The 26,281-nt window shown below is 47.5% G+C and overlaps 1 protein-coding gene across 3 annotated transcripts in view; it reads left to right on the top strand.

Annotated features, from left to right (window-relative positions):
* The window catches only part of ATL1 (atlastin GTPase 1), a 50,355-nt gene that overhangs the window by 16,220 nt on the left and 7,854 nt on the right, over window positions 1-26,281 (top strand). For 2 of the 3 annotated variants that reach the window (XM_026654282.2, XM_026654280.2), the window contains exons 2-12: window positions 974-1,221; window positions 2,483-2,617; window positions 4,398-4,502; window positions 6,159-6,209; window positions 8,468-8,524; window positions 13,844-13,936; window positions 16,253-16,391; window positions 19,375-19,502; window positions 20,364-20,420; window positions 21,355-21,426; window positions 24,626-25,057. In XM_026654282.2, the coding sequence (XP_026510067.1) occupies window positions 974-1,221; window positions 2,483-2,617; window positions 4,398-4,502; window positions 6,159-6,209; window positions 8,468-8,524; window positions 13,844-13,936; window positions 16,253-16,391; window positions 19,375-19,502; window positions 20,364-20,420; window positions 21,355-21,426; window positions 24,626-25,057 (1,517 nt within the window). The remainder of the gene's footprint in view (window positions 1-973; window positions 1,222-2,482; window positions 2,618-4,397; window positions 4,503-6,158; window positions 6,210-8,467; window positions 8,525-13,843; window positions 13,937-16,252; window positions 16,392-19,374; window positions 19,503-20,363; window positions 20,421-21,354; window positions 21,427-24,625; window positions 25,058-26,281) is intronic. The other variant, XM_026654283.2, reaches the window with a different exon arrangement.

Genomic DNA, 26,281 nt, shown 5'->3' with positions numbered 1-26,281 from the left:
TAATACACCCCCACCACAGAGACTGAAGTGATGCATGTACTTTGCCAAGGGCATTCTGCCCAGGGCTGAATTTCATTACAGAAGAGCAGCACTGGGTGGCTTTGATCAGAATTTACGTCACGTCTGAGCAGCTGTGTTCCTAACGGTACCGGAGGAGATTTCAGGAGTGGTATTCGGTATTTGGCAAGCCTGGCAAAAGTGTATTGGCCCCATCCTGGCATCTTTTATAAATAGGGCCCTACCAAATTCATGGCCATGAAAAACGTGTCACGGACCGTAAAATCTGGTCTCCCCCCGTGAAATCTGGTCTTTTGTGTGCTTTTACCCAATACTATACAGATTTCATGGGGAAGACCAGCGTTCCTCAAATTGGGGGTCCTGGCCAAAAGGGACTTGCAGGGGGGTCACAAGGTTATTTTAGGGGGGTTGCAGTATTGCCACCCTTATTTCTGCACTGCCTCAGAGCTGGGCAACTGGAGAGCGGCGGCTGTTGGCCAGGCACCCAGCTCTGAAGGCAGTACCCTGCCAGCAGCAGTGGATAAGTAAGGTTGGCAATACCATACCATGCCACCCTTACTTCTATGTTGCTGTTGTCGGTGGCTCTGCTTTCAGACCTGAGCTCCCAGCCAGCAACTGCCGCTCTCCAGCTGCCCAGCTCTGAAGGCAGTGTCACCGCCAGCAGCAGCGCAGAAGTAAGGGGAGCAGTTCCACAACCTCCCTTACAACAATGCGCCCCTCCCCCAACTCCTTTTTGGGTCAGGACCCCTACAATTACAACACTGTGAAATTTCAGATTTAAATAGCTGAAATCATGAAATTTATGATTTTTAAAATTCTATGATCGCGAAATTGACCAAAATGGACCGTGAATTTGGTAGGGCCCTATCTCTAGCCAATGAAACACCGTTTAATTTCTGAACATGTTGGTACCAGCTCTTGGGTTTTTATTTATTTATTTGTTTATTTTTACAAGGTGGCTTTTCAGAAAAGAATTACGAGTGGAGCTCTGAAGAGGAGGAAGCTGTGAAGAAGGCGGGGCCAGTCCAGGTGCTCATTGTGAAAGATGACCATTCCTTTGAGCTGGACGAGGCCGCGCTGAACCGCATTCTGCTCTCGGAGGCCGTGAGAGATAAAGAGGTAGTTGCTGTGTCTGTCGCTGGAGCTTTCAGGAAAGGAAAATCGTTCCTGATGGACTTCATGCTGAGATACATGTACAACAAGGTACAAGTACAGCCATGATGTAACTAACGCCTCCTTGTGCCGTCCTGGAGTCGTGGTGTGGCTCGCTGTGCAGGGTTTCTCATTGCTCTGGTATGACACCTCCCTCCCATGCAAACTGGAGCAGGGTCTGAGCCAGAAGCCTGGATTCACTTTGGGGGCACTTGGGCTGCCCTCTATAATGGGCCCCCGCTGGGATTTGAATTCCCCGTGACAGTGGGGCAGTTTGGATTCAGGTCTATATCCAGATCTGAGCTCCATGGTAGTCTGGGCTCCCAGCCGATGAGGCATTTTTCTGGAAGGCTGGTACCCCTCCCTAACTAGAGGGCTGGTGCAATCCCAGTGCATGCTCCCTGATGGGCGGTGCAGGTTCCTTTGATGCAGCCGGCAGGGCCTCAAGCTGCGCTGTGTTGAGCAGAGAACGCTGTGCGGCATTGCCCTCCGCTGGCGGCTGCCAAGGGACCTCAGGCTGCCCGGCCCTGTGCCAACTTCCACTTTCTCCATACTCTTGCCCTGGTAGTGCGAGTCTTTAGGGATATGAGCAGGGGGACACAGCCTGTTGGATGGGGGAGTAGAGCAAGTAGGACCTCCTGGAAGATGGGTCTGAGGTAGGGGACTGCAAGTAGGGGAAGAGCACAGCCATCACCATGAGCCCAAGGAGGAATGGTGTAAGTTAGAGCAGCACCTCAGCTGTTCTAAATTCCTTCGGGGTCGGCTGGTGCTTGAGCAGGGATCCATAGCTGACTCCCTGCAGCTCCCTTGTGCCTGACCTCGAATGGGGCGTCGTGGACAATCTGGCCCTTAGTTTTCATAAGTCCTGTTGTATACTTGCTATGGTGTAAGTGTACCACTGTCCTCTACTGGACAGAATCAGTACTGCTCAGGGGCATGCCGTCAGTACCGTACTGCCGTTGGAGAGTCTTTGTTAGCTCAGGTGCCAGGGGCCTGTGATTTCAGAACAGGTGGATCTGAGTTCTTCCCAGTTTGGGTTCCGACTGGACATGGCATGGATCAGCACCAAGCATGCAATCCTTGAGGGCCACCACTTTGTCACAGTGACTGGGGAGGGGCTCCTGGATTTGGGCCCATCCTTCAGATGCCTCTTCATGTCCAGCTGATCAAAAGAACTGAATGGGGAGGCTGTGAAGTCTTTGCTTCCTGCTAGGAAACCACTGGTGTGAATAACCGTGGGATGGAGGCAGCGCAGGTGAGAAAAGAACCCAGGGGCGCGGGCTGTGGTGATGCATTCTCTCCCCACTCCCAGGAAACCATTGACTGGCTCGGCGATTACAACGAACCACTGACGGGCTTCTCGTGGCGAGGAGGGTCTGAGCGGGAGACGACTGGCATTCAGATATGGAGTGAACTCTTTCTTGTGGACAAACCGGACGGTAAAAAGGTATGCGGGGTGCCCGGTGCCAGCACATCCCTTTGTTCGGGGGCTGCCTTTGGGTTCCCCTACCCCGAGCTCTAACATGGCTGCTCTGTTTTTTCCTAGATAAGCATCCCTTTCAGGGCTGGCTCCAGCATTTCTGCCGCTCCACGCAAAAAAAAAAAAAAAAAAAAGCCGCGATCGCAATCGTGACCGGCGGCGGCATTTGGGGGAAAAAAGGAAACAAAAAAGCCGCGATCGGTGGCGGCAGTTCAGCGGCAGGTCCTTTGCTCCTAGAGGGAGTGAGGGACCTGCCGCCCCCGAATTGCCGCACATGCCGCCCCTCTCCCTTGGCCGCCCCAAGCACCTGCTTGTTAAGCTGGTGCCTGGAGCCGGCCCTGATCCCTTTAGATGATCTTTGACGCCATATCCCTTAGATCTCAGCAATGTCTAATGCACCCATTGCTACAATATCTAAGTCTCTATCCAAAGAGCAAGAACAATCTCTGTTACACGCTATATCTCTACTCCTTTCAGGAGTCCCATGGCTGGTCAAAAAAGCAAATAGAATGTTGGGAATCATTAAGAAAGGGATAGATAATAAGACCGAAAATATCCTCTTGCCTCTATATAAACCCACACCTTGAATAGGGATGCAGATGTGGTGGCCCCATCTCAAAAAAGATATATTGGCATTGGAAAAGGTTCAGAAAAGGGCAACAAAAATGATTAGGGGTATGGAACAGATTAATAAAACGGGGACTTTTCAGCTTGGAAAAGAGAAAACAAAGGGGGGATATGATAGAGGTCTATAAAATCATGACTGGTGTGGAGAAAGTAAATAAGGAAGTGTTAAGTATCAGGGGGTATAAGTATAAGGAAGTGTTATTTACTCCTTCTCATAACACCAGAACTAGGGGTCACCAACTGAAATTAATAGGCAGTAGGTTTAAAACAAACAAAAGGAAGTATTTCTTCACACAACGCAGTCAACCTGTGGAACTCTTTGCCCGAGGATGTTGTGAAGGCCAAGACTATAATGGGGTTCAAAAAAAGAACTAGATAAGTTCATGGAGGATAGGTCCATCAGTGGCTATTAGCCAGGATGGGCAGGGATAGTGTCACTAGTCTCTGTTTGCCAGAAGCTGGGAATGGGCGACAGGGGATGGATCACTTGATTTTTACCTGTTCTTTTCATTCCCTCTGGGGCACCTGGTATTGGCCACTGTCGGTCTGACCCAGTATGGCCGTTCTTACGTTCTTATGATTCTTGGGTCCAGGTCCCTTGCACAATACTGCTGCTCTCTTGTAGGACTGGCTGGAGAATGGCACATCTTCACTCACTAGAGGCCCAATCCAACACCCAGAGAAGTCAGTGGGAAGTGTCTGTGGGCATTGGATTGGACCCTATATTGTGTGTGGGCATGCTGCCATATTTGGCTCCTGAGATATGAAATGAATGGGATTATTAAGACAACACATCCATGGCTACAGGAAATGGCTTTAAAAAGTTCCTCCCAAAATGAAGGCCCATCCCTCTTTGGGCTGGAATTAATGAAGCTTAGTTAGTTGTGTTCTCTTCATAACCTGGAGCCATCGGGAGATCAGAAGTCACTGGGGATTGTGTTTCCCTCTCCGTTCCAGTGTGCTTCATTTCTTCCAAGCCCGAGGTGTGTGTAGTGAGACAGCCAGCAAGATGGTGTAGTCATGTCTTGGTTTTCTCCACCACGGTTTGGCACTGGAGAGCGATTTGATTGAAAAGCTCCATTGGGCGCAGAGCACTAATTCCGACCTCTCTGCTCTGCAGGTTGCAGTGCTACTGATGGACACGCAGGGGACGTTTGACAGCCAGTCGACTCTGCGGGATTCAGCCACTGTGTTTGCCCTTAGCACTATGATCAGCTCAATCCAGGTAATACAGCGATGAATCTATGCATCATTCGCTGAAGGATGGTGGGTGGGGATTTTAAAAAACTGCCGCTATTGGCTTAACTCTACTGCTAGTCACTGACTTCTAGGGGAGCTGAGACCCACTGACAGCCCCATTGATGGGGCAGTTGCGGGCACATGATTGGAGGAGGATGTGAGGAAAATCTAGATCGTGTCTCTTTGCTGGAACTGTTCTGTACTGCAGCTATAGGAACCCTCCTCTAGATAATTAAGAACAACCGTCTCTTGTATTGGATAGCCAGGGGAGTGCACAAGGAGAGGCAGGCAGGGGCCTGGGCCCCCCAATAATCGTTGGGGGCACAGAACTTCTCCGGCCCCAAGGCTGTGATGGGAGCTGACAGCTCCTCCCGCCCCGGGACTACAGCGATAGGAATGATGGTGGGAGAGCGAGCTCCTCCGACACTGGGCCTCGGCAGGGGCACAGAACGTGCCCTTCCAAAAGGGGGTCAATTTTAAATTCCTGCGCACCTCCCTGTGTATAGCCGTGCTCATCCTGGGAGCTCCCAGTGCACCTTGCAAACTATGGGCCAGAATTCAAGTAGGCTCCTTGCCATTTTGACCCTGAAGGCAGGGCTGCCGTTGGCACCGGGAAGGAATGCGTTTCCCCTTCTTGAGACGTGCTCCAGTCCCAGATGGATCTCGCTGAAGTCTGTCAGGTGCCTGGGGCCCTCATCTCTGTGCACCACAGGGCCAGGAACAACAGCGGGTGGCCACATAATCTCCCCCATTAACGTGGAGGGGCTGAGGAGGGATGGTTTGGGGAAGCAGCCATAGGTCGGCTCCCATGAGCTGATGGTGTTTATCATATCGTGACACATCTCGGCATAGGCTGCCAGAGGCTCACTGTTCTAGCCCCCAGCCAGCCTGCCTGTGCAGGTGGGCACTGCCCTGGGGGTCCTGCAGGAGACCAGGCAGAGGCGGGAGGACAGTGCTAGCCAAAATGGTGCCAAGCTCAACACCCCAGATCAGGGGTGCCAGAACGGGGGGGGCGGGGCAGGGGGCCATGGCCCCATCACTTTTTACCAGCCGTAAGGGCGAGCAATGGTGGGGGAGGAGAGGAGCAAGTGGGGGGTGGAGTTTTGGGGGGAAGATGCGGGAGCAGGGCCTTGGGGGACGGGGCGGCGTGAGGGTGGGGGGCTTGGGGAGAAGGAGTGGGGGCTCGGGGGCAGGACCTTGGGGGAAGGGGTGGCACACGGGGGCAGGGCCATGGTTCAGGCACTGGTGGCCCCCCCACTTTTAGGGAGCTTCAGCTGCTCCTGCCCCAAGTAATAGGGAAAAAAGACCCGCTGAAGTGCCTGGCCCACACCTCCTGGGCCCCAGCCTGTGGCAGCCTGTTGGTGCATTGTCCAGAGCAGCGTGTGTGTGTGTGTGGGCTCTAGGAGCGCCTGCTGGACGGGTCGCTCGCTGGGACAGGGACAGTCTTGTACTATGTCTGTACAGTGCCTTGCACAACGGGGCCCCACTCTGACGGGCCTCGGCTCGGGGCACTCCTGTAATACAAATAAATAATGTAATATTGGTTTTGAGTCAGACTGTAGCTAATTGAAAGGCCATTGTGAAGGCTGTACAGGAAGGGCAGGACATTTTAAGTCCTCTAAACATTTCCTTTTAAATACAGGTGTACAACTTATCCCAGAACGTTCAAGAAGATGATCTCCAGCACTTACAGGTAACCTCCTGGAGCTCTTGGGGGGGGAGGGGGCGCAGAAGAGGGGCGTTAATCTATCATGCTTTCATGGGTGGTGCTTGTCCTAAAACTCCTCATTTTGGCCTGCTTGCCTTCTGCACTGGAAACGTGCATTTAAATAAATAAACAAAGGGCTCTCATCTGGTATAGAGGTTATTGTTCTGCAGTGAATGGGCAGTTAGGAACAGTCACGAGGAGGGGGGGGGGACCTGTTTCCTCTAAGCTATTTAAGCCCATCTACTTTGGACCTGGTCCATCTAGCATAGAATCAATGGCAGAACTCCCATTGTCTCAGTGGGAACAGGACCAGGCCCTGGGTGAGCCGGCAGATGGTGGGGTCAGCAAGGAGACCTAGATTTCTGACCCAGCCTCTTTTGTAGCTTGTCGGATGGCGTGTGTGGAGGGCAAACCGGGGCACAGACTCAGGGATGGAGAGAAAAGCTAGAAGATAAAACAAGGCAACAAAAGACCAGAGGGGCTGTTTGAATCCAGCCCTGTGGTCATGATGTGCTTCTGCATTGGCAAAGCGGCGCATTTCCCGCCCTCTAGCTCTGTGGGTACCTGTCCCTCCAGCCTTTTGCTGCTGAACTCAGGAGGGCCTGTGGCTTTGAATTTCTCTGTAAAAATCAATTCCAAGGAAGCGGAGGCCAATTTCCTCAGCTCAGTCTTCTTCTGACATGGGGACTGAGATACTTCTAGCTGGCTTTCAATAAACGGGGCACAAAGCTATCTGGGGCATTTGAGCGCCTCGCCCCCAGACCTTGCTAAAAGCGTGCTCTGTACTGGATTGGTCTGCTCATCCTGCAGCTGCTTATTGGCAACGTCTCGCAACCAGCTGTGTTAGTTATAAATCCCTTGGTCTGAGGGAATTAAGGGCGTCTGTGGTTCAGATATCCATTGTTTCACAGTTAGCTATCTGCCTCAGGGTTTTATACTGCCACCCTTCACCACTGTACCTGAGAGCAGTTAGCACCGGTCAGATCAATGTGCTCAGAGGGAGACAAAGATTAATTCAGGAAAGACTCATAGGAGTAGATTGTAGCGCCCTCACTCCTCTGAGTAGCCCTAGCGCAGATGATGGGGCTACACCCGGGAGTGGAAGCTCACCACCTCCACAGTCTTGCCCATAATGAGTGGAAAGTTGACAACAGTCATACAGTTTACGTAGCACTGGGTGGCAGATTCTCCTTCTGGTCATTGAAAGAGCCCAGAGAGGAGGATGGATACTGGTGTTATAACTTCAGAAATGGGGATCCCGAATGGTGGCACAAATGCTGCTGGGCTGATTAAACTTTGGGCATATGGCCCTGGTTGTCTAGGGGCATGTAATGAATGGAATGTTTTGGTAACGGCTGCCCCATCCATCCTCTGATGAAGTCTTTGGGTAGTTTGGTGTGCTTGGATTTTCTTATTGGAAAACTAGGGGAGGGGGCAGAGAAAGAAAAGCCAAAATCAGCCTGGAATGACTCCGGTTTCCTCACAGGATGATGGTTTCTGCATTGTTTTGGCCAGCCCAGTTTACAGGGTAAATATCTGCTGATATTTATAAAAAAAGACACCCCCTCCCAAAACACCCGCTCGTTTTGAAATAACATTTGGGGTTGGGTTTTTTAGCACGTGGATCTATTTTTAGGGACTTGTGATGTAGTAGATTTTGCCTCTGTTAAGAAATAGGCCAAAGGTTGGAGAACCTCCAAATCTAGCATATGCCAAAAAAAAATCCAAACCGAAACCTGGGTGAGATGTTAGGGGCTTTAGTCAATGGATGTTTGGAGCCCAGGCTGCAGCATTCAGTCCTCTCAGGGGGAATGCCTGTTTCTTAATCTCATTTCCATCAGTGTTCAAATGGTCAAAGGCTCCAGGCATGTGACAATTTGGTGTGGCATGGGAAGCACTGGGGGATGCCAGCGCACAAACCAGCAGAAGACTCAATCCATTTATACATTAACCCCCCCCCCCCCCCACACACACACTTATTTGGCAACCAAGAATTCTGTACTGAGATCGTGTACGTCAAGACTGAGCACAGCTGATATTAACAGCAGCTTAATATACCTCCAAACTGCGAGCTGAACATGCACAACCAAGTAGACCTTAGCTACAGCCCTGGAAACGGCACCGTTAGCACCAAACCTAGAAACCAAATAGTGACGCTAGCCCTTGCATGGCGCAAGACCAGCTGTACTGCGCGATAGACTTTGAAACTAAGAGTTCCCTCCTTGTTTTGCTCCTCGTTTCAGCTCTTTACGGAATACGGCAGGCTGGCCATGGAGGAAACCTTCCTGAAACCTTTCCAGGTGGGTATCGTGACCTTCACGGCTAAGGTTATTCTCTAGCAGAGATTAGCTTCGATAGGAACCTTTTGGCCTCGCCAGCAGGTGTCACTGCTGTTTGCAATATGGGGAGCGAGGGAACCCGAATAAATCAAGGCACTGTGAGACCTTGCAGAGTAGAGGCAGCAAGGAAAGGCGTCTTGTTCCCCTGCTCTCTAGCAAAGTCCAAGATCTCTCTGTTTTCCCCATGAAAGTCTCCCCAACCTGCAGACCCCTGGGCACGATTCTGGACAAGGCAGGCTGGGACTCAGGCAGAGCCTATTGGCCCGTGAGGCTTTGCTGTAATGACAAAAGGCACCATGGATGGAATTCACCCCGTGCACCACTAAAGTCCCAACGGAGCCCTATTTTAAGGATGTAAGCGGTGCATAGGCCTGGGGATGAATTTCCCAGTGGCAGAGCACACTTCTCCTGCAGCACTCCAGCCCAGGGAGTGAGACAGCAGTCACAGGCAGTGCTTCCCCAGGGCAGCACAGAGTACCGTCCCTCGGCTGACAGTGTGATTCAAGGCACTGAGATCAGGATGATGTATTGATGGATCATCAGATGGAACATCACTGGCAGCACAGCATAGCACATGGGCAGGATCAGAACACTGAATTGGTATAGACCAGTGGTTCCCAAACTGGGGTTCGTGAACCCCTGGGGGTTCACGAAACGTTACAGGGGGTTCTCGGGAAAAAATTCCCTAATGGCGGACAGAGCTGTCCTTAGGGACCCTGGGCAGCACGGGACCAGCAGCCCGGAGCCCCTGGACTTCCAAGAGCTAAGCAGATCAAAGCAAGCACATCTATTACACTGAGGAGATTTAAACTTATTGGATATTTTTTGCCGTTTTTGAAATTAAATAGGCAGCTAGTATTGTTTTTAAAATTATTATGAAGAACAAGTTTAAGCTTCGTGGTAACGTGTATTGTTTGCTTGAACTGCTCAAGACCTGAATGCTTGTATAAGAGGAACTCTTTGAGTTGGCTTCTTAGATACCTTCATGCTATTTCACATCTGATACTTCTTGATGAAACATAGGAGCCTTGTCTTATAACAAGCTTATTCAAAGTGATACAAGCTATGAAAGTGAGATCTTGGAAGAGTGCTGCCATTTTCATAATGTAATAAAAATACTGTAATGATAAATAATAATTAATAATAAATAGTGTGTAATAAGCATGTTATAAAAACAAATTTTATATTTCCAAGATCACTGCTTTTATAATTTATACTCAGGTAAAGGAGAAAATCCCTGGAAATATTCATTTTTAGGAGGGGGTTCGCGAGACTTGACATTTTGGTGAAAGAGGTTCACAGGTTGTTAAAGTTTGGGAACCACTGGTATAGACTATAACCCACTTCCACGCTGTCCCTTGGTTCCAGTGGAATTTCTGCTGCCCTGCAGAATAAGGGGCCTTAAATTTAATAAACATTCTTCCTGATGACTGAGAGGGTAGATCTATGGAAAAGATCAATTTAAAGGCGAGTCCGTTCACCGGTAAGAAACAGTTTTATTTGTACTTCCATTTCCCACTCGAAATAAAGCAGGCACTTCAAACGGAGAACGTCGGAGGATGTGTCTCTAGCCTCTTTAGCTGGCAAGAGATGCCAGAGGAGTGAATGGCGCAGTGAGAGGATTACCTGCTTTCACAGGCCCGCTCCGACTGGAAGCAAACGTGAATGAATAAATAAAAAGCAGATGCGGCGGGGATGGAGAAGCTGATCCATCAGGCAGCTGCTACAGATGCTAATAATGAGGCGGTTGCTTAGCAATTCCTTAAATCTGAAGCCTACCCAGTCTGTCTTTGTCTTTGAGCAAAGTCAGTCATATTGCCGTACTCCTTTGGTTCCAGCTCTGGGTGAGCACATCAGTTGACCCGCTTGTGTGGCTGGAAAGCAGTGCAGGAGGTGGGAGCAGATTTTTGTAGCATTAGAGGTGGGGTGCAGCACTGACGTGGGGACAGAGGGCGGGATTTAGGAGCCCAGCAAAGGGTACCACTGTGTGGACATCATAGGCTCAGGCTTCTGTAAGACATTGACTTAGTCCCAGGAGCCGTTCTCATTGAAAAAAATGAGCGCTATACAAAATGAGCGTAGTGCCTATTCACTGGATTAAAACTGGTTCGCTGACAGATCACAAAAAGTAATTGTAGATAGGGAATATCATCCTGTGGGGGTGTTTCTAGTGGGATCAGCAGGGAGGGATTCTTGGCCCAGTGCTGTTCAATATCTTCATCAATGATCTGGAAGAAAACGGAAATTGACTACTGGTAAAACTTGCAGACAACACACAAATTGGTGGGGAGAGATAAATAAGGATGGGGGTTGGGCAGCTATACTGCTCGACCTGGATCGCTTGGTAAGATAGGCTCATTCGAACAACCAGGGCAGGCATCTAGGAACAAATAAGGTAGATAACCCAGATGGGGGACAGCATCCTGGAATGTAGTGACACTGAAAAGGATTTAAGGGTAATGGTAGATAATGAACTGAACACAAACTCCCCATGTGATGCTTTATGTAAGAAGATGAACGCAGTCCTGGGATGTGTAAGCAGGGGAACATGAAGCAGGAGTAAGGAGCTGGTGTTACCTCTGAATACGGCATTAGTGGGGCCATTCCTGGAGACTGTGTCCGGTAAGTTCCAGTGTCCACACTTCAAAAAGGATGTTGAAATACTGGAAAGGGTTCAGAAAAGAGCAACAAAAATGACTGAGAATCTGGAAAACCTGCCTTGCAGTGAGAGACTTCACAAGCTGCATCTATTTAGTTCCTCCCAGAGACAATTAAGAGGGGAGTTGATCATGGTTTACAAGTACCTACATGGGAAGAGATTTCTGATAGTAAATGGCTCTTCAGTCTAGCATTAAAAAACATAATTAGTTCTCATGGCTGGAAGCTGATGCTAGACAAATTCTGACTAAAAATAAGGTGCAAAGTTTATTTATTTATTTTGAATACTGAGGGTAAATTAACCATTGGAACAACTTAACCTAGGGATGTGGGAGATTCCCCATCACTTTGAGATTGTCAGTCTTTCTGAAGGCACTGGGGGAGGTTCTATGGCCTGGGGTACACAGATGGTCAGACTGGATTACAGGGGTCCCTTCTGACCTTAAAATGTAGGACGCTGTGCGTGAAGCTGTGGGAACCAGCGTACGTAAGGAAATATGGGCAAGAATGAAGTGGTAGCTGAGAAAAGCCTTGAGGCCCTGCCTAAACGGAGCTGCCTGACTGACTTGCTGCCTCTGGGAAAGGTGTCACTCTTGGTGTACAGCTTGGGCTGGCCTGAGGTGCAACAAAGCAAGGGGAAGCTGGGGCGCCTCGGCCACCGTGCTGAAAACACACAATGACTTCTGAATCGGAGTCAGAGTACAGAGCGTGTGTAACCTATTTGTGAAAACGGGTCTTGTTACAGAGGTGTGCCAGAGGATTATCTGAACTACAAGCGAAGGTGACTGTCGCATGGGTAGGCAGACCCGTGCTAGCATCAATTTAGCACCGTTAACAATAGTAATGAGGATGTGGCGGCACAGGGTAGCAACCGGGGTACAAGCCCACTGGGGACCCTCTGTATGTTCTCTGGTTGCTAGCGTCTGCTGCTGTGGCTACACTATGGTTACCTATGCTAGCTAGATTAAAGCTAGTGGGGCTACGCCTACCCGTGCTACAGTCATCCCTTCCCTTGCTGTGTCGCCCTAAGCTTGGAGAAGGGTGTAGTCTGAAATAGACAGATACATACATTTTTCACAGATTGTAATGTTCGTAGCAGTTGTCAATTTTATGTCTCACTTTCTCTCTAAAGACAATGCTTTATGGAGAGAGAATAAGGAGGGAAAGAGGTCTCGCTCTTGCTCACTCGCTCTCGGTGTAATTTTTATTTTAAGCAACAGCCATTTTTTTCTCTGCATTTCCAATAAACATATTTCCAGCTATTGACCTGTTTGTTCATCTGTGCGAGAGCAACCCTGGCATTTCTGCAGGGCCGTTTTTGGCTTCTGCATGCAACTGCCTGCCTCTCCAAACCCCAGTCACATACTCTGTCGCTTAGGTACGTGCTGTGTAAATCAGATCTTGAATGCAGGACATGCCTTGAAAATGATTTTTTGAAACAATTGTAACTTGACCACATTGGCATTTATTTATTTCTTGAACAGAATCTTTGGCTGCCTCCATAAAGATTACAAAACTCCGTGATTTCATATTTATCCTCTCATGCTACATATGTTTCTCATTAAGAGGCAACTTGGAAAGATGCCCAGTCGAGGCTGGAAAAAAAAATTCAAAGCTGTTAATTTCCCATAGAATAAAACTAACTGTGGCTGAAGTTAGGGATCTTGTTCCCTTTGTGCTGGTTAGCAAACTTCCTTTAAATTTTGCAGAACATGCGCCTACCTATTGTTCTATCCATATGCTCACATTCTAGATAGAACAGGAAGGGCCCAAATAATTGGCGGTGCTTTTCAATCTAGAGCCTCAAATGGCCATTAGATATATAGTATTGCATGCAAATTTGGGGCAGGGGGTTTTCATCTGTGGAACAGCTAATCACAGAGTGGGAGTCCCGGCACAATGGTCTGTGCACCACGCTGGTTCCCCTTCAGTCCCAAGAGCACCCATTGCACAGGGCAGTGTTTCACCAAAATAATCACAAATTCAGGACCCGAAGAAGTTGCCACTGGAGCGGAGTGAGTAATTCACAGTGAATAATTAGAAAATAAATGTAGCCTCCTTTTGTTCATCTCACTGTTTCCTTAAATGTATCTATTGTTTTCCAATTTGATGGAGCAGTAACTTTTAAAATTGTGCATGTATTTTATATACGGTATTTGATATTTCTATGGCAAGATGATGAATATTCAACATTCAGTGTTGCTCAGTTGTGATTGGTGATTCAAGTCACATGGTATTTTGTTCTGTTCCTTGACTGGATGAGCATGTGAGCACTTCGGCCATGAATATTTTGCATGTGACTTTGAAATTCATTTCTCGCCAGTCGTTTTTGCCAGTGAAACTTGAAGGCTTGAATATTTGTGGGAAGTGAGCATAAAGTGGGCGTGAACAAGGCTACGTTTTTATTTATCTGTGAAGATAATCTGTAAAATTATGTTTGTATTATCCACCCAGCGCCAGTTGTCGTTTTTCTTGTGGAAGATGAGGCAAAAGCCAAACAACATAGGGCCTGATCCAAAGTCCAGTGTAGTCAAAGAGTGCCTGGACTTCAGTGGATCAAGCCCACACTGGAGAGCACATTACTAATGAGCCCTCTATTTGTTTCTTACTTGTGTTTTTTAGTCTCTCATATTCCTCGTTCGTGACTGGAGTTTCCCATATGAATTTTCCTATGGAGCTGATGGCGGTTCAGAATTTTTGGAAAAACGTCTTAAGGTTTGTTCTACATTTCTGGATGCTGTTTGGCATGAACTTGGCATGAATTAGTTCTGAGCTGACCTGGCCAGATGAGATACGTTTGATGGAAAGGGATTCAAGAATGACTTAGAAAGACCTTCATCTCCTAACCCAGGGAAGCTGCTGCTCTCCACACACCACTGTACGAATATGATGATTTGCAGATGATACCAAACTGGGAGGGATTGCTATTGCTTTGGAGGACAGGGTCATAATTCAAAATGATCTGGACAAATTGGCGAAATGGTCTGAGGTAAACAGGATGAAGTTTAACAAAGACAAATGCAAAATGCTCCACTTAGGAATGAAAAATCAGTTTCACACATACAGAATGGGAAGAGACTGTCTAGGAAGGAGTACGGCAGAAAGGGATCTAGGGGTTATAGTGGACCACAAGCTAAATATGAGTCAACAGTGTGATGCTCTTGCAAAAAAAGCAAACATGATTCTGAGATGTATTAACAGATGTGTTGTGAGCAAGACACAAGAAGTAATTCTTCCGCTCTACTCTGCGCTAGTTAGGCCTCAGCTGGAGTATTGTGTCCAGTTCTGGGCACCACATTTCAAGAAAGATGTGGAGAAATTGGAGAGGGTCCAGAGAAGAGCAACAAGAATGATTAAAGGTCTTGAGAACATGACCTATGAAGGAAGGCTGAAAGAATTGGGTTTGTTTAGATTGGAAAAAGAAGACAGAGGGGACATGATAGCAGTTTTCAGTTATCTAAAAGGGTGTCATAAGGAGGAGGGAGAAAACTTGTTCACCTTGGCCTCTAAGGATAGAACAAGCAGCAATGGGCTTAAACTGCAGCAAGGGAGGTTTAGGTTGGACATTAGGAAAAAGTTCCTAACTGTCAGGGTGGTTAAACACTGGAATAAATTGCCTAGGGAGGTTGTGGAATCTCCATCTCTGGAGATATTTAAGAGTAGGTTAGATAAATGTCTATCAGGGACGGTTTAGACAGTATTTAGTCCTGCCATGCGGGCAGGGGACTGGACTCGATGACCTCTTGAGGTCCCTTCCAGTCCTAGAATCTATGAATCTATGAAAAACGTAGGCTGGGCTGGAGACCCTGATTCTGCACATGCAGGTGCACAGAGTTGGGCATGTAAGCTCAAGGAGGACATGATGAGCAGGAGACAGAGTACAGAGCAATTGGACTAATGAGAGCTCAGCTGAGTGGCTACCAAGTTACTCCTGCTTAGAAGCAGGAAGATAGTATGTGGAGACACCCCATGTGCACGTTGAGACTCGCAATCCAGAGCATCTCTCCTCAGATACATCTGTTTTCTGCCCACACCCTTTTTGGCCAGTGCTCTTGAAAGTAAAGGATTGGGCTTGCCTTTTATTACCATATCTTATGGAGGACCAAGAATAACCCACCATAGCCTTTGCTCACACTTGCATTGAAACACAACACACTTGCTCCCTCATGCACACCTTGCCGGATGACAGCCTTGGAGATGACTTAGCAAAGGCTGCATGGGTACAATTAAAGCTGAAAGACAAGTACTGCAATAGGAGGGGGTGGTTCATGGGGAAAATTGATGGGTGAGCTCACTACCTCTCCAACGATGGGGGTGCCACAGGTGGGAAGAGCAGAATGAAAACAAAATCCCTCCATCGCTCTTAGGAGCAATAATGAAAATACATGGAGAAGTATACAGAGTTAGCCTGTTCCACCATAGAGATTTCTTGGTAAGGTGGCCAGATAGCAAGTGTGAAATATCGGGACGGGGGTGGGGGGTAATAGGAGCTTATGTAAGAAAAAGCCCTAAATATCAGGACTGTCCCTATAAAATTGGGACATCTGGTCACCCTATTTCTGGGCAACATACATTTCAGATGGGAAATAAACGATAAGTACATGATCAGGAAGAATTTTGCATTAATAGTTGTATAATAAAATGTATGGGCGAGGGCACTGTTAGAAGTAGTCAGGAAATGTATGGATGATTTGACAGTGGAAATGAATGAAAAGGCCTAATTAAAGGGGGGATCAAGAAAACCCCAGCTATAAACTCCTGAGATGGTTTTGTATTCTAGTCAGACTCTTGCATACACATTTTTCAGAGTAATAACACGCTCCAGGGCATGTGATCAGAGTGAGACATAAATGTTACTTGGTTGCTGGAAAAGCTCTGTCTTTGGCCTCATAACGCATGCATAAACCTCCCCCTGAATACACTTTACTTAAACAATCAGTCCTCTTGCAGTATGTACTCCACACTTTAATGTTACATATCTGACGTCCACATAAAATGTAAATATGCTAACATCAAGCCGATCTCTCGTAGGTCTCAGGAAATCAACATGAAGAATTGCAGAATGTCAGAAAACACATCCATTCCTGTTTCACAAACATCTCCTGCTTTCTGTTACCTCATCCTGGCTTGAAAGTAGCCACCAACCCAAATTTTGATGGAAAACTGAAAGGTTTGATGGAAAGCTAAAAGCTATAGTTTGATATTGAATCTGATCATTTACCTTTGCAGTTGAATGATTGCTTTATTTATCACATTGTCAGGTATCCTATTCTCTCCTGAAGCCCTTTCAAATATTTCTGGTAAAACACCTGTGGAAAGCAGTGCTGAACATAGATAGCCCCTTCTGAATCCAACCAACATTTCATGCCTGTACATTTCAGTGATTTTAGTCTTCAAAGGGATGTGTTAGGACCTGCTAACACATAATAAAAAGATAAAGTTGTAGGCAGATGGCTGAGAACAAAGTGACACCAGCAGCTGAGGTTTGCATTTTTAGAGGCATCATTTTGCACCTATAATTAATTGATATTTTTGCCGGTAATTCAGTACAGGCACAACGTTGTGGGAGCAGCTCACTGTGGAGCAAGACTGTGCTTGTGGAAAAATGGAAGCCCAGTTTGAAAAATGGTCCTTAAAACGGAGAGACGTTGGTGTAAAAAGCTTTCCAAAGCAATATTTAGTCTTCTTGAGTCAGCTGATTAATTGTTTCCCTGGAGGGGAATCTTAGTAGTTCAGGAGCCTGGAGCTGCATTTCTGTTCCAATGGATTTGTGGGCTGTGGATTTTTAAGTTAACTTTATTTGTGGTTGCAAAGCATTCTCGCTGCGAGGCAGTCATTTAACCCATAGTTACCAGCTTCCTGAAATCTTTTCGAAGGAAAGAAAATGTTTCTTTAGCATCAAACTAAACAATTAGACAAAAGAACTTGCTTTTTTGGCCGTTGTATGCTCTAGTGCCTGCTAAGGGGACCATACATCGTTCTCGTCTAACACAACGTGTGTGTGAAATTGGAACCAGTTAAAAGAAAAGGGATATGTAAGATAGTCTCGAATGGGAATTATCCTCTATAGATTTCACTCCTTAGTTCCAAGCAGAACTTTAGGAGCCAGCTAGAACTCGATGACTGTTTTCGAAAGAACTGGTATATGGAGCCTCATCATTCCACTTCTCTTTTCCCTCAAAGCTGCCCACTGCTTCCTCAGAACTAATCAGATGAAAATATATCACTGTTGTTACCCTATGAATGCCCAGACAGTCCCTTTCGCTTGCACTGTCCAGTTTCATAGAAAATATGTTGTAGATGTTGTAAGTTAAAATGACTTGGTCCTGCAGTTCTGGGTGATCTCGCCTGAATCGGTCAAGATGGCGACGGAGCCCATTAACTTGCAGCGACGACACGAGCACCTCTGGGGACGATGCCCTTGGTACTAGCAGGAGGCAATGAATCTAGATAGTCTCTCCAGTTTGGAAAGTGCTGTGATAGAACCTATCCCTGGAGGAGAAGGAAGGAAGATCGCTTTACGCTGAGTGATCTAGACACTGTGCAGTAAAAATACCGCCACCACCTCCAAATATATGTCCCTGTAGCTAAGAAATCAAGGAAATGTATTGTGTGTTCCAGGCCTGATGGGTGCACATATTAGATGTCACCTCCTAAGCCACCAGCCTTTTGGATTTGTTGGTCTAGCACAGCCCTCCCATAGCAGTGTTTCTGAGCTGCAGTAGCATCTGTTTAGCTAGTCAGTGTTGTGGTGGAGCTACACGTTGTAGGCATTCTCTGTTTCTGTATTTTGACTGGCAAAGACAATACTTTAGAAAGGTCAGCGATAAAAATCGGCAGTGAAGTGCCTGCAGGAGTCATAATAAAAGATGATCCAAAGGGCAAATTATTCGCCACTGAACCATTTAAGCAAAGAGAAGCCTTACTAGAGATGTCTTACATGAAAACCTCACTGCTCCACAGTACAGCAAAGAAATTTACAGCCATAGCCAGGAGGACAAACTGGAGCCAACCGGCAGCAGTAGCTGATGCCAGGACCCTAATGTGATACTCTAATGCACACACAAGAGCTCTCAGTCTGCAGGTTCTAAGAGTCTGATGGTCCCAGTAGTTTTCAAATATTGCATCTTTCAGTGTGCAGTACCCAGAAAGGACTGCGACCTCAGTGTAAGAAATCTCATCAGTGGAGTGCAGTAAAAAGCAGGGAAGAACAATTCTTATTCTTTCAAACCTGGAGGCCAAAAGTTTTCAGGTCCTAATGTGATGTTTTTCAAAACAGGAGTGCCAAAGGAGAGAGAAAAAAGCACAGTATTTCCATACTCGCGTTGCGGTTGCACACAGGCTCTGGTTGAGCAGAGCATGTACCTTGCCATGTTTCAGGACTGCGGCCTGGGTGGCCTGGCTTAGGGGTTAGCACCAGGTGCAAGCTGAGGAGTTGGGCCAGGAGCCAGTTATCAGGGATCAGGCTGGGTTGAATGCTAGCAGATCAGAATGGAGAGACAGATTGGAGGGCAGCAACCAGGGGGCAGCTACCCAAGTCAGGATGAGTCAGGAACAGGTAAGCACCAGACTAACAGTCCATAGCTGTGTGAAGCCCAGTTGAACTACAAACAACTTCCTGTTTCCTCCTCTGGCTTAAATAGGGGCTGTGGCCCAGTCAGGCGCCTCGGAACTCTCCCAATCAGAGCATTGAGGCGGGGCTTATGCTCCAGTTGGGCTTCATGGACCGCGGTCCCAGCTGCTGTCTGTGAGCTGCCAGGCAGAGGATTGGTGTGTGATGACTCACCCAGACCCACTTGTTCAAGACCTGCAGGACCTGACTCCATGAAACAAGGCCACAGTTACCAGTTCTGGAGGCATCGGTTACCTGCTTGATCATGCAAAAGCAGCTTTGTGCATGCAGATAGCTGTGGGTGCAAACTTTGTGGGTGCCATTTAGGAGACTGCTTTTAAAATGTATCATAACAGTGTGTATTATGCTTCAGACAAGTAGCACTAATGCGATATTATCGCTTCTGAGTACAGCCATTATTCACTCAGACTGCATCTCAGTCACAGGATGGCTGGCGTTAGCTGCTAATGTTTCGCGTGTGAGTATTGCAGCACAAGTCTGAGTTGAGCTGATCTGGATCTGACGCGGGGTTTGCTTACAGAAATAGATGACGAGTTCATCAAGAACTTGAAGGTGTTGATTCCTTGGCTCCTTAGCCCTGAGAGCCTAGATGTTAAGGAGATCAATGGAAATAACATCACCTGTCGAGGCCTTGTGGAATACTTTAAGGTATTGGCTCCTAAACCACGCGAGGTCACGGTTATTCAGCTGGGAAGTGTTTGCGTTTTTTCCAGATTTAAGTGAGCAGTAGAGGAAGGTTTGGGATACGCAGACTGGGGAAAGTGCACGTCTTTCTAGTGAAGGTATTTGTCTGGCCCCCATAACCATGGTGTCTGAGTAGCCTCACCACTCTCTGGTGCTGTTATCCCCATTGAACAGATGGGGGCGCTGCAGCACACAGAGACTAAGTGACTTGCCCAGGGTAGCACAGGAAGTCTGTGGCGAAGTCTAAGTCAATGCTTAGGGTGACCATATGTCCCGTTTTGGCCGGGACAGTCCCGTTTTTATGCTCTGTCCTGGCCGTCCCGACTTTTTTTGACAAAAACGGGCATTTGCCCCATTTGCTCTTCCCAACTGATTAATTGGCAAGCGAACAAATGCCCAGTTTACAAAAAAAGCCGGGTGGGCCCCCTAGGGGGCGTGGAGGAATGTTTTTTTGGGAGGGCAGTGACGCGAGGTGCCATGCAGCAGGGCTCTGGGGGTCAGCCCCAGCCCCAGGCAGTGTGGAGCTCAGGGGCCAGTCCCAGCTCCAGCCCTGGGCGGCACGGAGCTTGCTGGGGGCGGTGGGGTGGCTCCGGTGAGCCCTGAGGGCAGGGGAGTGGCTCAGGCAAGCCCTGGGCCGTCCCGTTTTTACTTTAGGAAATATGGTCACCCTATCAATGCTGCTCAGCACAAAAGGGACCATTCCCTGCAGGGAGCTGGACATCTACATCCCTTTTCAAAATCTCCTTAATGGTGCATGTGTAAGGGGGGGGGTGTTTTGAATAAACATGCTGTTAAATGTGACGCTATGTTTGTATTGTTTCCTAGGCATATATCAAGATTTATCAAGGAGAAGAATTGCCACATCCCAAATCAATGTTGCAGGTATTTATGCTGTATGCTGTTGGCTGGCATGAGCTTGTCGACAGCGATTCACATTGATTTTCCGTTAGGCAGTCATTTGAGATGTTAGGCTAATGGAGGGCGTTGAGTCTGTTCTGTGATGCTCAAATATGCTAATCAAAGCAAGACCTTGTTGGAAATCTTTTGCAGTTACTTGGGGTAAAATTTTCAAAAGCACCAAAGTGACTTAGGACCCTGATTCCCATTTTCAGAAGTGAGTTAGGCACTCTGAGGTGTTTTTCACAAGGCAGAGGCAATAGCTGTGTACATATGCCCGGTCCTTTCCAATGTTTTCTTAACATTTCCCATAGCTGCAGCATGAGGGGTTTTTACTGCCTCTGGCTTTGGATTCCTGCCGGAATTGGCTTCCTATTTACTACTAACTACAAGTCAAGGGGCATCTATAAATCCCACCAGGAGCTGGGATCTGCCTTCTTGAGACGCCAGCCCTTTGTCCCAGTGCACCAGTGGCAATTAAGCTCAGCTGAGCTGCTTTTGCGAGCAGATTTTAATAGGCTGGTGTCTAGAAGCAGGGCTCTATTGGCAGAAGGCTGTTGGCTCTGCAGTTTGCTCTCAGAGCTGGTCTGTTGTCCATAAGGGTTTGGTGTAAGGTGCATCTATTCACTCAGGCTTTTGCAGGAAAAGCCAGAGGTGACTGTAGCAGTAAGCGCAGGAATGAATGGAGGGCTGGGGTCGAGTTGTTACTAGGGGGAGGGTCAGGTCGAGCTGTTTATTATTTTTCATTTTTGTACGTGAGCACTTCATATCCCACGGTGTACATGTGGGGAGTGCGCATGCCCCCACCCATGCAGGTGGATGCATATGGATATGTTACTAACACAGCCTGCTTCTCTCCCGTCTGCCGCACCAGCGGGTTGATCTGAAACTTGCATTGTGTTTTGCGCCCCGCTTGCAGGCCACAGCTGAGGCTAACAATTTAGCAGCAGTTGCCACTGCCAAGGACACCTACAATAAGAGAATGGAAGAGGTAAGGGAACAGCTCATATTGTCATGGACATCAGATTTTTCCTCCAAAGTAATAAGGCTGCACATGGTCTCCCTTTACAAGGCAGTTTACGAAGCAGCCTCTGTGCCTGGCCACGATTTATTGATCCAAACGTCTCAATAAACTTGGCAGGGATTTTAGTTTTAAGTATCTCAGCCAGCTAAAATGCTCAAGGAAGGGTCCCAATCAGACATTCAGGGCTCGCTTCTTCTACTCCTGGGTGCGAAAAGGAGCTGTTTCAGAAAGTTGTGAGAAAGCATCTGTCCCAATAAAAGCAAGGATGGATTTGAGATTCCTTACCCTGCTCCTTACCCCACACAACACCAAAATAATCGTGAGCAGCTTTAAGGGAATTAAAAATAACCCCCTTAAACCAGTGAATAATGAGGAGTTTCCTCTTGCTAAGTCCCTTGCTCTGGGGTAGAGATAAGACGCTCTGTGAAATGGAGGCGGGGCAGGTTGAGATCACAGGAATGTAACAGGCTGTCAGAGTAAGGTGTTAAATACACATATGTATGTGGCCAAAAATAAAACTCTAAATAAATATCTGTCTACCAACGCAAGGGGTTTAAGAGCAAAAATAGGTGCACTAGAATGGCTGGCAATGGAAGGGGATCCGAGTCAAGCATCAACTGTTGGAGTGTTTTCTTGAGTCTGCAGAGAGCCTGAACCAAGTGTTCTGAAAGGGGTAAGCTGCCTCACCATTCATCTCAACGAGATGGGCTTTCTGAAGGAGACAAAGTAATATGTTAATGGAAAATCTGTCTAACCTGTTAAGCCTAGTGCTGGATTATGGCAGGCCGGGCACAGAGTGACAACAGAGGGCTGTGTGTGTCGGAGCCCCACCCCACCAAAACCACGAAGAAGGGATGTCAACAGCAAGAACCCTTCCCACTCCCCCACCCACCCAGCCCTCTGCTGGGACGATGTTGGCGGGGGCCACCTCAGAACAGGGGGTTTCAGAGTTAACCCACCGAGATGAGTGGAGCAGTTCATACCTCTCAGAGCCATTGTTTCAGGCTGTCTTCAGACTCCGGCAGTCTTCACTGTATCAGTTACACTCAGGGCTCGTTTCAAGATTTTCTGCATAATTATGAGGGCTCGGAGCGTATATTTCTTAAACGATGACAGTTTAGAATCCAATATCATCATGTGACTGTAGCCTGTGCCTTAATCCGGTCCTTGTTAATCTCTTAATCCTCACCCAGCCCCCACACCTCCCCAGGTGCCAAGAACCCAACCTGCTCCCAGGCAGCTGCCAAAGCCTCCAGCGCCCCCACCAACTTCTAGGATACAGTTACATATTTTTCACTACAAAAAAATTGCAGCACATTGAAAATGTGGATGTTAATGAGACCCCTCCCCCCACCATGTGGGCTGCTGCACTGGGTGTGCTGTTCAATTCCTTGTTTAAATCACTAAAGGCGTCCACGTTCTGAATCCGAGAGAAGCTCCTGCAGAATTTCTAGTGGCTCACTGGAGTGTCACAGAAGCTAGGGTCCTTGCAGCTCAGTTTAGGTCCAGTTTGCTGCATAGCACACAGGACCTTGCCACTTAGTTAACAGTTGCTGACCCAATGCTTGCCAAATCTTCTATTCGCAGCTATCCAGCTTCTCTGCCGGCTCAGTCAGCAGTCTGACTGAATTTGCATCTTTTAAAAGCTTCTTGAAAGGTTAGCTGAAAAGCTTTTACCAGCCAAGCTTTTAATGCCAAGATGCCGGTTCACTGGGTTCAGAGTCCCGTGCAACAGCCGATCACACGGCTAACACCAAGAGCAATGCAAGAAACTGGATTCCCTGAATTGCTGTAGGGGTGAATGACATCACACAGCAATTCTGGCTGGGGAAACAGCATCCTGAGTTCCAGACTTGATTTTGGTGCCGAATCCTGCAAACTCTTACTAAGGGGTGTAGTGATCACTGCCAAAGAATATTTCCATTGAAGCCCGCCCTAGATCTGTTTATTTATCAACAAAGGGTAGGAGTAAATGGTCAGTTTTCAGCATGGAAAGAGGTAAATAGTGGTGTCCCCCAGGGTCTGTTCTGGGACCAGTCCTATTCAACATATTCATAAATGATCTGGAAAAAGGGGTAAACAGTGAGGTGGCAAAATTTGCAGATGATACAAAACTACTCAAGTGAAGTCCCAGGCAGACTGCGAAGAGCTACAAAGGGATCTCACAAAACTGGGTGACTGGGCAACAAAATGGCAGATGAAATTCAGTGTTGCTAAATGCAAAGTAATGCACATTGGAAAACATAATCCCAACTATACATATAAAATGATGGGGGTCTAAATTAGCTGTGACCACTCAAGAAAGAGAGTGGAGGCATTGTGGATAGTTCTCTGAAAACATCCACTCAATGTGCAGCGGCAGTCAAAAAAGTGAACAGAATGTTGGGACTCATTAAGAAAGGGATAGATAATAAGACAGAAAATATCATATTGCCTCTCTATAAATCCATGGTATGCCCACATCTTGAATACTGCCTGCAGATGTGGTCGCCCCATCTCAAAAAAGATATATTGGAATTGGAAAATGTTCAGAAAAGGGCATGGAACGGCTGCCACATGAGGAGAGATTAATAAAATTGGGACTTATCAGCTTGGAAAAGAGACAACTAAGGGGAGATATGATAGAGGTCTATAAAATCATGACTGGTGAGGAGAAAGTAAATAAGGAAGTGTTATTTACTCTCTCTCATAACACAAGAACTAGGGGTCACCCAATGAAATTAATAGGCAGCAGGTTTAAAACAAACAAAAGGAAATATTTCTTCACACAACGCACAATCAACCTGTGGAACTTCTTGCCAGAGGATGTTGTGAAGGGCAAGACTATAACAGGGTTTAAAAAAGAACTAGATACGTTCATGGAGGATAGGTCCATCAGTGGCTATTAGCCAGGATGGGCAGGGATGGTGTCCCTAGCCTCTGTTTGCCAGAAGCTGGGAATGGACGACGGGGGGATGGATCACTTGATTTTTACGTGTTCTGTTCATTCCTTCTGGGGCACCGGGCATTGGCCACTGTTGGAAGACAGGATACTGGGATGGATGGACCTTTGGTCTGAGCCAGTACGGCCGTTCTTATGTTATCATGTATCATCTGTACGGTGGTAGCACCAGCCTATGGGGCTACAGTCACTGTGATCTATAACTGAACTGTTGTCTCTGAATAGGTTTGTGGGGGAGACCGGCCGTTTCTCGCACCCAGTGATCTTCAGAACAAACACCTGGAGCTCAAGGAGGAAGCAGTGAAGCTGTTTCGAGGCGTTAAGAAGATGGGTGGGGAGGAGTTCAGTCGCCGCTACCTACAGCAACTGGAGAACGAAATAGATGAGCTCTACATACAGTACATTAAGCACAATGACAGCAAGAACATATTCCACGCGGCACGTACCCCTGCAACCCTCTTTGTGGTCATCTTCATCACGTACGTGATAGCCGGAGTGACCGGCTTCATTGGCTTGGACATCATAGCCAGTCTATGCAACATGATCATGGGGTTGACCCTTATCACTCTGTGCACCTGGGCATATATCAGATACTCTGGGGAATACAGAGAACTGGGAGCAGTAATAGACCAAGTGGCTGCAGCTTTATGGGACCAGGTAAGCGCATGAGCTTGTGATAAAAATAGACAGTCTTTGGCCTTGGTTTGCTTTGGGATTCTCAGCGCCTTTTGAAATAACTTTTAAATACATCAGTAAGGCCCCAGGCCTGCAATCGGACAACCTGCACACAGCCAGTTGCAGGATCAGGGCTTAAGTCAGCGATACACTCATCCTCTAGACAATGGCCTATCCTGTAGCCTTTCAGAGCAACTGAAACACCACATTTTAACCCAGGCCAGACAGTTTCTTTAGACCTGCCACACACTGAATGCACCTGCACTCAGTGCTGGGAAAGGCAAGGGGACTTACTTTCAGTCTAGTTTATTGAGATGATTGTAAGGGTGAGTATTCTGGTGCCCAGTATGGGGGCCCTGAACAGAACCGCCCCCACCTTTGATTACAGGTCATGTGAGTGAAGTAAGATGGAGGAAACAGGGACACCGGAGCTTGTTTAATGTATGACACCACTAGCAATTACGTGCAAAACTAATGCCTCCCATTCAGATTTTGTGTGTCCTGCACAATGTAAATCCTGGGCCGTAAATTGAGGTTGGGGACCTCATTTTGAAATGCGGACTTAAAGGTCCTGGCTACAGAAAGACAGGGGAGCACAAGTCAGCGTGTTAGGGTACGTCTATACTTACCTCCAGGTCTGGCGGTAAGCAATCGATCTTCTGGGATCGATTTATCGTGTCTTGTCTAGACGCGATAAATCAATCCCGGAATCATCCCGGAAGTGCGCGCCGTCGACGCCGGTACTCCTGCTCCGCGAGAGGAGTACGCGGAGTCGACGGGGGAGCCTGCCTGCCGCGTCTGGACCCGCGGTAAGTTCGAACTAAGATACTTCGACTTCAGCTACGTTATTCACGTAGCTGAAGTTGCGTATCTTAGTTCGAAGTGGAGGGTTAGTGTGGACCAGGCTTTAGATAGTGATCACACAGGTTTTCAACAATCCGTTATCCCGTTGGCTTCAACGGAACTATTGATGTGAGTTAAGCATCTGTATAAATATTGGCTCAATCAGGGCCTAAGCCAACAATGCTAACTTTTAAAAAACATGGCGGCCTTTTGCTCTTCCAGTTGCCCGGGCTGGAATTAACTCACTTGTTTATTTCACATTCGTAGCCCACCAACTGCTTCCATTTGTGACTTTGTGGGACCAGGTAAGCGCATGAGCTTGTGATAAAAATAGACATTCTTTGGCCTTGATTTGCTTTGGGA

The sequence above is a fragment of the Terrapene carolina genome, unplaced genomic scaffold (genome assembly GCF_002925995.2).
Source record: "Terrapene carolina triunguis isolate 2854851 unplaced genomic scaffold, T_m_triunguis-2.0 Scaffold189, whole genome shotgun sequence".
Lineage (NCBI taxonomy): Eukaryota > Metazoa > Chordata > Testudines > Emydidae > Terrapene > Terrapene triunguis.
Note: the sequence above shows the minus strand (reverse complement) of the source record. Positions and strands in the feature narration are given on the sequence as shown.